Source organism: Mus pahari, chromosome 19 (genome assembly GCF_900095145.1).
Source record: "Mus pahari chromosome 19, PAHARI_EIJ_v1.1, whole genome shotgun sequence".
Taxonomy (NCBI): Eukaryota; Metazoa; Chordata; class Mammalia; order Rodentia; family Muridae; genus Mus; species Mus pahari.
The window spans coordinates 84,393,603-84,406,695 of NC_034608.1; the positions used below are offsets into that span (position 1 = coordinate 84,393,603).

The 13,093-nt window shown below is 45.4% G+C and overlaps 1 protein-coding gene across 1 annotated transcript; it reads right to left on the reverse strand.

Moving 5' to 3' along the window:
• Positions 1-4,232: 4,232 nt before the first annotated feature.
• On the reverse strand, positions 4,233-12,281 carry LOC110336280 (zinc finger protein 20-like). The gene is made up of 4 exons (XM_029531910.1): positions 12,261-12,281; positions 6,872-6,998; positions 6,607-6,667; positions 4,233-6,058 (listed from the first exon to the last, which is right to left on the reverse strand). Exons 1-4 carry the CDS (start codon positions 12,261-12,263, stop codon positions 5,095-5,097), a joined length of 1,155 nt encoding a protein of 384 aa, XP_029387770.1. The 5' UTR covers positions 12,264-12,281; the 3' UTR covers positions 4,233-5,094.
• Between the last annotated feature and the right edge of the window lie 812 nt (positions 12,282-13,093).

Genomic DNA, 13,093 nt, shown 5'->3' on the forward strand with positions numbered 1-13,093 from the left:
TCTCCTCTCTCTCTCTCCTCTCTCTCTCCTCTCTCCCTCCTCTCTCTCTCTCTCTCTCTCTCTCTCTCTCTCTCTCTCTCTCTCTCTCTCTTTTGCCTGCATGTGTATCTTTGTTGGATGCCACTGGAACTGGAGTTACAGGCAGTTGTGAGATGCCATGTGGGTGCTGGAAATTGAACTTGGGTCCTCTGGAAGAGCAGCCAGTGTTCCTCACTACTGAGCCATCTCTCCAAGCCCCTGGCAGAACTCTCTAAGCACTCCTTTCTCAAGTCACTACAGACACTCCCATCCTCCATAAAGGCTTCTCACTGAACTGAGAGACCCAGCCGACCTCCCAGCCCACCACTAGTTTCCCTGGCTCTGTCTGCCACTGGGGCCCTGCAATTGACTTGGACAGGACTCTACAGAGTGAGTCTCTCCACTCTTGTGGCTATGGGGGTAGCTGGCATTACACAATAGATCCACCACACCCAGGAGAAGAAAGCAGAAGACACAGATGCTATCAAACGCACTGACCTGGGCTATGGACCCATAGAAAGTAAGCTTTCACTAGGTCCCAGGCCCTTCTGTTACCTGCCCCTCTACCACCTTCTGGGATTTATGTCTGGAATGAGTTTAGGGTTATGATCCAACCCCCTCCACCCTCAGGCGTGAACTGGAAACTGAGGAAGACAGATACAGACAAGGCATTCACTAGTGTGACTACCGTCCAGCAACCCATATTCCCTCTTATACTTTACTTGTTAATGCTCTCTTTGCCTGGTTATATGGAAACAAAGAAAGATGTAGGATATATCTTTTGAGACAATCTGTGATGGTTTAATAAAAATGACCCCCATAGGCCTACAGGGAGTAGAACATATCTTTTAATCCCTTTATCTTTTTATAATTACAACTGTAATGCTCAGAGCTGATGCTGCTGAGCCAGAGAGCAGTGGTCCAGGCCCAGCCTGGAATTCTAAGCCACAAGAGAGAAACTGTCTCCAAGGAGAGGGAAATCTCACCCAAGGGAAAGAGTTCTGAAATGAGAGCCAGGGCAGCTCTGAGCTCAAGAAATCCCTGGGACCATGCAGACAGTTGGTCGCTCTGACCAGTGGGGGAAGGGGGGCTTAGCAGATCTGGGCTATCAAGCATGGAACTCTCGTGGTAGCGGAGGTGGGATGCAAACCTGCAAAGTTTCTAGATCCGAGTCACAGGGCACCAATGTTGTGATTATAAAAAAGATAAAGGGTACTAATATATGCCCTGGGGGGGGGCATGGTGAGGTACGAAGGAAGGGGTACCTCAGCAAGCCCATACCAAAGCACGCCTTCCCCCTGAGAGACCAGTCATACAACAGTACAGCATAGAATAGAATTTATTCAGGGCATGGGAGGGGAGCTAAGAGGGTAGTAGAGGCAGAAAGGAAGGCAGAGAGAAGAAAAAAGTAGAGAAGTAGAGGCCGGCCATGACCACGTGGAGAGAGAGGGGGATAGGCAATGGGGAGAGAGGTGGGGAAAGAGGGAGAGGGGAAAACAAGAGGGGCAAGAGAGAAGCAGGAGGACGAGAGGAAGGAGGAGGCAAGCAGCCCCCTTTATAGTGGGCCAGGGCCACTCATATAGGACCTAAGCCTATGAGTGAAGGATGCAAATATGCCCTCACCTGAGGAGAAGCCGCCCAGGGCATCTCACAAGCATTTCCATATGTGTGGTTCTGCCTGCAGAACCACTGTGGATCCGAACTGGAGCACGGGAACTCCTGAAAAAGAACAGGGCTGCAAAAGGAAACATGGGGCCTTGATCAGAAAAGCCTTTGTCAGGGCCCCATGTTTCCTTTTGCAGCCCTGTTCTTTTTTCAGGAGTTCCCGTGCTCCAGTTCGGATCCACAGTGGTTCTGCAGGCAGAACCACACATTTGGCGTCCAACGTGGACTGCACATCCATACAAGGAAGGAACACATGAAGCCACCATCAGGGTGTCACCCAACTCAGATAACTGTCCATGAATGAGGTAGCAATTCACAAACACGAGTGCGCAGACCTGGATAAAGACAACCAGAGGCAACGGTACTTTCACCTATCTTGAAAAGATACTGGGGTTAGGTTCAATTTTTTAAAAATTTTAAGATTTATTTATGTATACAGCATTCTACCTGCATATATGCCTGCAGCCCAGAAGAGAGAACCAGATCTAATTATACATGGTTATGAGCCACCATGTGGTTGCTGGGAACTGAACTCAGGACCTCTGGAAGAGCAGTCAGTGCTCTTAACCACTGAGCCATCTCTCCAGCCCCTAGTTTCAGTTTTGGTTTTTTTTTTTAAGATTTATTTATTTATTATATGTAAGTACACTGTAGCTGTCTTCAGACACTCTGGAAGAGGGCATCAGATCTTGTTACGGATGGTTGTGAGCCACCATGTGGTTGCTGGGATTTGAACTCCGGACCTTTGGAAGAGCAGTCGGGTGCTCTTACCCACTGAACCGTCTCACCAGCCCCAGTTTTTTAATATAATTTACTTTTATGAGCATTGGTGTTCTGTCTGTATGTATGACAGTGTGAGAGTGTTAGATCCCTTGGAAGTGGAGTTAACCGACACTTGTGAGCTGCCATGTGTGTGCTAGGAATTAAACCAGGGATCTTTGGAAGAATAGCCAGTGCTCTTAACTGCTAAGCCATCTCTCCAGCCCCAGGTTAAATTTTTAATGGAATACTAAAACAACAGCTTTTTAACTGTTTAAGTACAGGATGCACCCTAGTTACACAAAGCCCATAAGGTTGTTAAGTGAGTACCTCACAGTCAAGGGCAGGTCACCTCAATATGAATTGTTGGTCCAGGCTGATCCTGAGGCCCCACAAACCGCGTTGCCATCGCTCTTGGTTACACGCCAGAGACAGATGACGCCTCAATGCTGGACAAGCTCTCTGGCAACAGGACATGGAGAAACTAATGGACGTGGGCCGGAGGTTCCCTTCATACTTGCTAGCTTTCACAGCGACTGATGTTATGCAGGTTGCAGAGAGAGAATTTTCACTAACAGTGTTGCTCAGGTAGACCCTGTGTGGTATGGTACCAAAAAGCTAGACTTGTAGTATGAGAGAGGCAGGACTATCGTGGGTAAAACAAGCTTTCTCATTGGATTTAAGGCAACTCTACAGGAGAAAATTCATGTCTGCTACTATATGCCAGGACAAAGTCCTGTGGCTGGACAAACCATAGGCCCCAGCTACAGAATAACTGTCGCTGTTTTAACTGATGGAAGTGGTGTGCCTGACCAAGTGCCTCATAAATGCCTGCACTGATGCACATGGGTCATGATGACTGTTATCTGCAGTTTGTTCTGGGAGCAAGCTTTACAATGATGGTGTACCTCAGAGGTTCATAACCACCAATGAAACTTCTGCTATCAGTGTCACCCTTCTAAGACTCAAAAGGTAACTTTAAAAAAAAAAAAAAAAAGGTAGGGGGCTACAGAGATGGCTCAGCAGTTAAAAGCACTGACTGCTCTTCCAGAGGTTCTGAGTTCAATTCCCAGCTACCACATGGTGGCTCACAACCATCTGTAATGGGGATCTGATGGCCTCTTCTGGTATGTCTGAAGACAGCGACAGTGTACCCACATACATGAAATAAAAAAAAATAAGTCTTTAAAAACAAAACAAAAATCTTTTTTAAAAAAATAAAAAAAAAATAGGTAGGAGTCCATCACAGTAAAGAATGGATTACTGTCCAGCTATATCCTCTAAACTGAAAAACATTCTCCTAGGAGGGAGGAGAAAGGCTCATCAGACCCAGGAAGTGAAGGAATTATCTTGTAAGTCTCAGAAAGCTAAGGCTAAAACATTCCGAGTGGTCCTCAAGGTTACGGAGCAGTAAACAACTGCTGACAGACGAGACTCTAACCAGCAGGGTTCCCTCCAAGTTGTAGTCAACTAGTCTAGGGGTGGAGTTAATACTCAAGTTGGCATGGACGGCTTGCTGATGCACATGCTTGGGAGCTGTCCGTGGTCCTGCAAGTAACCCAGCTAGAATCACTGCTTACCAAGCTAGGCCTTAGAAGAGCATTTTTGGTTCCCATCTGAGGTAAGTAAATATTGTTTCACATCTCCCCAGTTAAAAGCCCAACCAACATGACACTGTTGCTGAAAGTGTGACAGGTGATGCCTTTTCCAAACTGTTTCTATTCTTAGAGTTTTATTGAGTATGAAAGAACTGAAGAAATCTGTTCTACACAAATAGAATATATACACACATACATACAGAGAGGGGGTAGAGTTTTTCTCACATAGGAGCGATAACCTATCTGAAGAACACTGTCGTGGGTCAACCGAATGTTGTTGTATTTTAATGTTAACTTGGGGCCCTTAAGATTGGTTGTCTCGGAGACGACAGAGTGACTTTGTCTCCAAGTTATTTTTGGTTGGTAAACAGAGATGTTAACAGTTAATAGTTGGACAGAAGAGACATTGGTTTTGTGGGCTTAGGGTCGGAGAGGGACCATGAGCAGAAATAAGAGTGCAGGAGGAGGAAGGAGAAGCCGCCACGGGTTAGGAATCAGAAGAACGTAGCCCTGAGGGCTGGCCAATTGGAGTTAAGAGCAGCCCAGATGAAACACTGTAAGTAGTAAGCAATAACTCTGGCTTACAGCTAGGAAAGTAGATCCCCACAGTATGGAGAGTAGCACATGCCCAGCTCCTGTATTGTTTAAGGCTTACTATAAATATAAAGGTTGTGTGTATATTTCATCCAGGAATAGCAAAGGTGGGGTAGAAACTTCAGGTTAGGATTTAAATCCTTTCGACAACAGAACACTGCGAGGTGTGGCCTTTTGGCCATACTATTTACATCCAAAGTATTTCCTTCCAGCATGAGTTATCACTGTCAAGCTCCACCACAATGTCCATATTCATATAGCTCTCTGCAGTATTTTTTATGAAACTGAACTGCACATCTAAAGACTTCATCACACACTTCATAGGGTTTGTATCTAATAAGAGTGATGTCATGGAAGTGCAAGGTTTTCCAACACTGTTCACACTGACAGCATTTTTTTCTCCAGTATAAATTTTTTCATGTAACAGAAGATAACTAAGAAGTGTAAAGGCTTTAGCATGTTATTTACATTCACAGGGCTTCTCTCCACCATGGGTCCGTTCATGTCTCTGAAGATGACTGTGCCGTCTGAAGGCTTTCCCGCACTGTTTACACTCATAGGGTTTCTCTCCAGTATGAATTTTTTCATGTAACTGAAGATGATAATGACGCCTAAAGGCTTTCCCACACTGTTTACATTCATAAGGTTTCTCTCCAGTGTGTATTTTTTCATGTAATGGCAAGGAACCAGGAAATCTAAAGGCTTTCCCACACTGTTTACATTTATAGGGTTTTTCTCCAGTGTGAATTTTTTCATGTAATGGCAAGGCACCAGGAAATCTAAAGGCTTTCCCACATTGTTTACATTCATAGGGTTTCTCTCCAGTATGAATTCTTTCATGTAATCGAAGGTACTTGGGATATCTAAAAGCTTTACCACAATATGTGCATTCATAGAGTCTTTCAGTATGAATTATTCCATGTCTTTGAAGGGAAACAGAGGAGCTCAAGGCTTTACCACATACATTACATTCATAAAACTTTCCCACAGTGGGGCTTCCTCCATGTGCACAAACAGAGGTCTTTCCACGCTCCTTGCATTGATAGGGTGTTTTTCCACTGTGAGCCTCTTGATGTATTCCTAATGAATTTGGAAAACAGGAAGATCTTAAGCCTACCTCACATTCACAAGGCCCATTCCCAGTGTGGGCTTCTGTACACCTTTGAAAGCTGGTAAGAGAGTTCAAGTCATATTGCTTGGCCCCACAGTCCTCATGCTCATGTGGTTTATAACAGGGGAGAGATGATGTGGCATGCCTATCAGAGGATGAGTGACTTGTCGAAGCCTTCCCACATACATGGGATTCATATGGTGTTAGTCCTGGAAAAACTGTCATGCTTGTATGAAGGTTTGCGATCCATGTCAGAGTTTCTTCAACCTGATGATCGTCTGTCCTCTCACAGGGGGTCTCTAACATGGAGCCACTGAAAAAGGACAAGTTTGTTAGAGACAGGCGCTTCACTACTTACTGCTTATTAGATTTATGTCATACACTGCTCCCAAAATCAGGCCAAGTGTGTGCTTTCTGGTTCATCTGAACAGTGTAAAACCAAATAGGTTGGTGGCTTTGTAGCATGGCTCCCACAGAACAGTAATCAGAACAGGAGCATTCACTAATACAAAATCCTAGGAGCGTTTCCAAGAGAAACCTTCTGCAAACCCTGAAGAGGTCTTATACTCCAGCACACATTTTTAGTGTTGTAATGTAGGTATAATTTTTCTAATGATGAAACAACTGAAAGCTGATTCTTTTCTTTTTTTTAAGATTTATTTATTATTATATGTAAGTACACTGTAGATCTCATTATGGATGGTTGTGAGCCACCATGTGGTTGCTGTGATTTGAACTCAGGACCTTCAGAAGAGCAGTCAGTGCTCTTAACCGCTGAGCCCTGTTTTTTGTTTTCTTAAATGTTCATGGAATATTAAAATTCCTTCAAGTTCCTTTGCTTTAATTTTTGATAGAAATTACCTCATATTTCTCCAGGGATTTTTATAATGGTCTTCAACATTCTCCTCTTTCCATCTGTTTCCTATAAGGCATTCCCAGAAAATTTGGGATAAATTATTAGAGAGCATTGAAAGAATTAGTTTCTACCTTCAATATCCACAGAAAACATGGCTGATTTGTTCACCATATTCTTTCCTTTCAATATAGCCCCAATTCCGGAAGAGCATTGATACCAAGGGACACATGCTTCCTAATTCACAGAGTGAAGGTAGGATGGTATCATTACCTATCGCAGCGAGGCTCCTGCAGGTCTCCAGCATCACATCTCTGTACAGACTCTTCTGGGAAGAATCCAGCAAAGCCCACTCGTCCTGGGTGAAGTGCACAGCCACATCCTCAAAGCTCACTGAGGCCTAAACATTGCACACACTCGATTGACAACAGGTTCGTCCCACTGTGTGGAATGCACACACGTCCTCCACCACACAGAAGTCGTCATGCAAGCACTGAGGGATGCGGAAGGAGCGGCACTGCAGCAGCACTCTCTCCTCACTGGGTTCAGGGCATAGGGTGTGCTGCAGCTCTGCCCCAGTCCTCTGTGTACAGTGATTTCTACTTCCTGTCTCACAGTCCTCCCCCTGGGGTCAGGAACAGTGTTAACACTAGCACGCAAGAGCCTGCTTGTCCTTAGAAATTCCTCCTCACAGTTAAAGTTTGATGGCATGAGGGAACTTAGTATTTTGATAGGGTTCACATGAATATAAAGAATAAATCACTCAACATAAATGATTTATACAAATACTAGGAAACTTCCTAAACTCCCATTATCCTTCAGTAAGAAAATTGTGGCTCATGATCTCATGAGCTACTCTAGTGGACACTTCATGTGTAGTATCACAACAGTTAAACGGGTAAATAAGACTGAGCATGGTGGCTCATGCCTTTAATCCCAGCATGCAGGAGGCAGAGGTAGGTAGATCTGTATGAGTGTGTAGCCAGCCTGGTCTACAGAGTGGGTTCCAAGACAGCCAAGGCTTCACAGAGAAACCTACCTCAAAAAAAAAAAAAAAAAAAAAAAAGTTAAGATAAATTAAACTTTTTTAAAAGATGAAATTATCTACAGGCTGTACATAGCAATTCTGTCCAACTGGAAACATGCCTTCTTGAATGGAAGCTGAAGCTCGGGAGCGCTGGAAAGTGATTTCACTGCTTTGGGAAAGCAGGAATTTACAAGATTCACAGGCCACTCTCTAAATGTATAGAAGTGGCAAGTGATGTCCAGGAGACCTGTCCAGCTGTAGAGTGGCCTGCAAGCCCACAGAGTATGTCCTGTACAGTGCTCCGGGATGCAGCTTCCCTGAGTCCTATGTCAGGACAGGCCTTCCCATGACACTGGTGACCTTCCTCATCCCCGCTCCTCTAGGAAGTTCCTTAGCCGCATGCCTCTAAGGAAAGCCAGCAGGGCCACTGGGTCACCAAGATGGACAGTGGGGAACTGCTACTTTGGTTTTCCCCTGTTCCCCATGTGGAGGTGAGCAGAACTTGTGTTCTGTCTCTGAAGGAAAGACTCACACAACATACTTGGCCAGAGATCAAGGAAATGACAGATTTGGTGAGTGTGGGAGGAGTGATTCCATGGTCTTGGCAATGGATAACAAGACCTGCTGCCAAGGCTGGCCAGGCTGAGAGTGAAGGAAATTCTGATAAGGCTGCCCTTCCCTATGTGTTAATGATCCTGTGCCTTCTTGCTATGGTAGACGTTGCACATGTCATGGGATAGGTAATGTAAGATGAAACCCCTGGGGCTGGAGAGATGGCTCAGTGGTTAAGAGCACTGACTGCTCTTCCAGAGGTCCTGAGTTCAATTCCCAGCAATCACATGGTGGCTCACAACCATCTGTAATGGGATCTGATGCCTTCTTCTGGTGTGTCTGAAGAGAGCAACAGTGTACTCATATAAATAAATAAATAAATCTTAAAAAAAAAAAAAAAAAGGAAAAAGTATTTTTTTAAGGATTCCCTTCTGGGGAGTCGGGGGGGAGAAGGCGGAGAATTCCATGCTGTCAGTCTTCTGCTATGTGAAGGAAATGGCATGCTTGCTTCATGACTGGGCTCTGCCATGTGAATGCTCTCTAGGCAGAGCTGGCTGCCAGCGCAAATACTGCAAGCCCTGCAGAGCAGCACAGACGAGCAGACTGCTGGCAAGCTGCCTGGGAAGTGGCCTCAACCCTGCTTTGTGTAATAAGAAATGTGTCTGCAGCTGAGATGGCTGTTGGAGGAGGAATTCTAACATGGAACAGACATGTGTTTGCTAGCCTCTACACTAGCCCCTGATTTGGAAAAGAAAGCAGGAAAGACAGAGAAGATGGAGTAGCCAACGCCTTTTTTTTTTTTTTAGGTTTTTCGAGACAGGGTTTCTCTGTGTAGCCCTGGCTGTCCTGGAATTCACTCTGTAGACCAGGCTGGCCTCAAACTCAGAAATCCACCTGCCTCTGCTTCCCAAGTATTGAGATTAAATGCATGCACCACCACTGCCTGGCCAGCCAACACCTCTTTATGAGGAAAACAGCATGCAAGTTAGATCTAAGCTTAAAAGCTCTTTCTGGTACCCAAAACCCAAAAGACTTCAGTCAGTAAAGAGAAAACATGCGGGGGTACACTGTAATGCGAGCATCCGGAATGAGAGCGGTGCTACAGGATGCCCAGCTCCAGACAAGATGCCACTAAGTTCACTGGAGAGCTAAGAAAGATGCTAATTCAGGAACGACCCTGACCGCGGTGCAGAGCTTTAGTGGCTTTGTTGAGCTACTTAGAGGGACTCGATACGTAGGATGCAGGAAAAGCACTGAAGGACCTCAGAGGTGGGCTAAAGTGGGTCTGTAAAGGAGCTGAAAGAAGGGCAGAGCTAAGAACATAGTCTACCCACGTCACCTGAGGCAAGACTTGTGTGAAGCTGAAGTTCTTAAAGAAAGTGGACAGAAGGGCAAGTGCAAAGCTAGGGAACCCCCATAAGGATATAAAGTCTTTTGTTTAAATTTAGTTATTTTATGTATATGAGTACAATGTAGCTGTGAGCCTTCATGTGGTTGCTTGGAATTGGGTCTAGGACCTCTGCTCACTCCAGTCGGCCCCACTCCCTCAGGCCCAATGACTTATTATCATAAATAAGTACACTGTAGCTGTCTTCAAACGCACTAGAGAGGGTGCGTTGTGAGCCACCATGTGGTTGCTGGGATTTGAACTCAGGACCTTCAGAGGAGCAGTCAGTGCTCTTACCCACTGAGCTATCTCTCCAGCCCCCTGTAAAATCTTAAGAATGGCTCACAGGAAGCAAAAATGGCAAGACAGTGAAAATGGAAAAAACTGAGTTGGTCCAGTGGCTGTGATGAGCTCTGTGCTTTTCTCTCCAGCATGGAAGTAAGCCCAGAGTGCAAGTTGCTCACCTTCCAGAGGTTCACAGAAGCCAGGCAGGACTGAGGGAGACAGCGGAAGTGGTTGTGTGTGTCTACCAGAGCCACGAGAGGCACAGTCTGGCCGGTAACCCTGGGGAAAGCCAGGAAGCTTGAGCCAGCCATACCAAGTCATGGGGGTTAGGAAAGGCATGAAGGCCAGATGAAGATGCTACAACTGTAAAGAGAACAGGACAGGGGAGCCACTGACATTAAAAAAAAAGAAAAAAAAAAGAGTCTTGGGTAGAAAAAGTGTAGCAGCCAGGGAGTTTCCTGTAAGACTGGGTCTCCTAGAAATAATATCTCACTTTCTCATAAAGTCTATTCAAACATGAGCTGAACAAAGATAACACCAATGGACATGAAAAAGTGGGTAGGGACAAGCCCACAATGTCTCAATCTTACATAAAGAACTACAGGTAACTAAGGAAACCTGGGAGTGGGAGAGCCTCTCCCCCAGGGGAGAGCACACCGATTGCTTGTCCAGTGCTAGACAGCCAGCTCTGAAAGCATGCACACAGGTGACATCCATGGACTGAGCAGGTTAGACTTAGGAGTACAGAAGTTACAAGCATGCAACAACAATTCATGGGGTAAGAAGCAGCCACAAATGTGAAGGAGAACAGGGAGAACTATGGAAGAAGGTTTGGAGGGAGAAAAATGAAGGGAGAGATGTTTAATTGTATTAGAATCTCAAAATAGAAATGTTAAAGTATAATACATAAAATACAAGTCTTTTCAAATGGGAAATTCCAAGATCAACAAAAACTCAAGGAAATAATAAGAAAACTTCTGGGGGCTGGGGAGATGGCTCAGAGGGTAAGAACACTAACTGCTCTTCTAAAGGTCCTGAGTTCAAATCCCAGCAACCACTGGGATGTATTCTGGTGTGTCTGAAGACAGCAACGGTGAACTTATTTATAATAATAAATAAATCTTTAAAAAAAAAAAAAACTTCTTGAATACAAGATTAACACACGAAGTCCATCTTCCAGAATAATAGCAATGAGCAAGTGAATGGTTAGCAATTTCCCTGAATGTGTAGCACCACAGCTCAAAGAAGACACAAAGAGAAGCATATACTAGATTTCACAAAGATCCTTGGATGGAGATCAATTTCTTTTTCAAAAAAGAATCAAGCCAGGCACGGTGGTGCGGGTCTTTAATTCCAGCACTTGGGAGGCAGAGACAAGGAATCCCTGTGAACTCAAGGCCAGCCTGATCTACATGGCAAATTCCCATCCAGACAGGAATACATAGAGCGCTCATTCTAAACCTTCCTAAAGCTGTGGCCCTTCGATACATTTCCTCATGTTGAGGTGACCCCCAACCAAAAAATTCCTTTTGTTGCTACTTTATAATTGTAATGTTGCAACTGAGCGGTATCTCAGTTCCTAAAACCATTAGGAATTAGTGTTTTCTGATTGTCTCAACCCAAAGGTTGAGAACCACTGACACAGATCCAGTGTCCAAAAAAAAGAAAAAAAAAAAAATCAAATAAGTAAGACTATGCAGTGGCCTGGTAAATAGAATACAACACTAATGCTGCTTTCCTCAATTTAAACTATAAATTCCAAACACAATCCCAACAAGAATGCTAACATCTTGTGTAACAGCAGAAAGCCGTTCTAAGGTTTATATGTAAAGGGAAAAAAAAAAAACCCTCAACGTTCAAGACAATTCTAAATAAATAGTACACAAATAAAAGACTATCTTTACAAAGAAATTTAATGATCATAATAGTGTACGAATATTTGGAAACTAATTTATCTACAAAACAGTATTTAAAAAAAAAAAACCCACAAAATAGTCAATGTTTTTTTTAAAGAGCAAATTAAACTCAAGGAGCGTAATTATCTTCACAAATACTATCCAACTTAGGCATAAATAAGCAAAAACTTAAGAGTTTACAACTCCCACAAAATTATTTCAAAGTGGACTCTCCACCAATGTGTGAAGACAAATCAGGGGAACCGGCAGGACCTTGAGTTTAGCAAGCAGCCTCCGGGGACTACACAAAACCCACGTTGTGGCCGTGACGTCGCCGACACGGAGGGCGGGGCCTCCCCTGCGGCGCCCAGAGCTCTGCGCAGACGCGGCCGAAGGGCGGAGCGACACGGCCGCAGCGACAGTCGCCGCCAGCCGCAGCGGGCCTAGCTCCGCAGAAGCGGAGAGCTACCGATAGCCGCCACTCCTCTCCATCTGGGACAGCGGCCCCGCGCTCACCATGTCGCGGCGTCCGAGCTGCCCGTGCTCCCTCCCAGCGGCGGCCACAGCGCAGCACAGGCACCCACGGGCCTCCCTCAGCCGCGGAGTGCAGTCTACAGCAAGGCGGACAGAGAAAGCCCGCCTCCCGCCGCCCTACCACGCTCTTGATTGAGCGGTGTAAGCTTGGAGGCCCTGATTGGCTAGGTCCGCCTAGCGACTGCTGATTGACAGCAGGAGCTGAAGTGATGCCCAGCCTCTGCCCTGGGCTGCCTGCCTTTTACTCCAGCATTTGGTCAGGAGAGTTTACATTGACGCGGAACTTGTTCTCGTTCGTGGAGAGCTGGGCCCTGCTGTCTCGGTGAGCTCGGCAAGCACTTCCTAGCCTAACGGTACCAGAGGGTTCTCGTAAGCCGTCCAGTGACCGACTCAGTGTCTAGTACAATGGCCCCTGTGCCGCAGACCTAGGAGGGCAGTCAGACCACTCTAGATCCAACTGGTACTGAGAGGTTGAGAGCACTTGCTGCTCTTCAGAGGACCCAAGTTCAATTTCCAGAACCCACATCGGGTGACTCCAAACTGTCTGCGAACACAGCTGCTTATAGAACCCGGGACCACCAGTCCAGGGGTGGCCCCAGTCACAGTGGGCTTTCCCCCATTAATCTCTAATTTTAAAAAGTGACCCCACAGGCTTGCTTACAGCCCAAGCTCATGGAGACATTTTCTCAGTTGAGGCTCCCCACTCTGATGACTCAAGCTTGTGTCAAGGTGACATAAAACTAGCCAGCACAAATGCACATACCCAATGCCAACAAACACACATAATTAGAGATGATTTAAAAAAAAAAAAAAAA

What these genes read in the sequence shown, in the direction of transcription:
- LOC110336280 (XM_029531910.1), bottom strand. An exon ending in CAGGAGCCTCGCTGCGATAG is followed by an intron (nt 6,668 to 6,871) that starts GTAATGATACCA and finishes AATGCCTTATAG; the next exon opens with GAAACAGATGGAAAGAGGAG. An exon ending in AATCCCTGGAGAAATATGAG is followed by an intron (nt 6,059 to 6,606) that starts GTAATTTCTATC and finishes GTCCTTTTTCAG; the next exon opens with TGGCTCCATGTTAGAGACCC.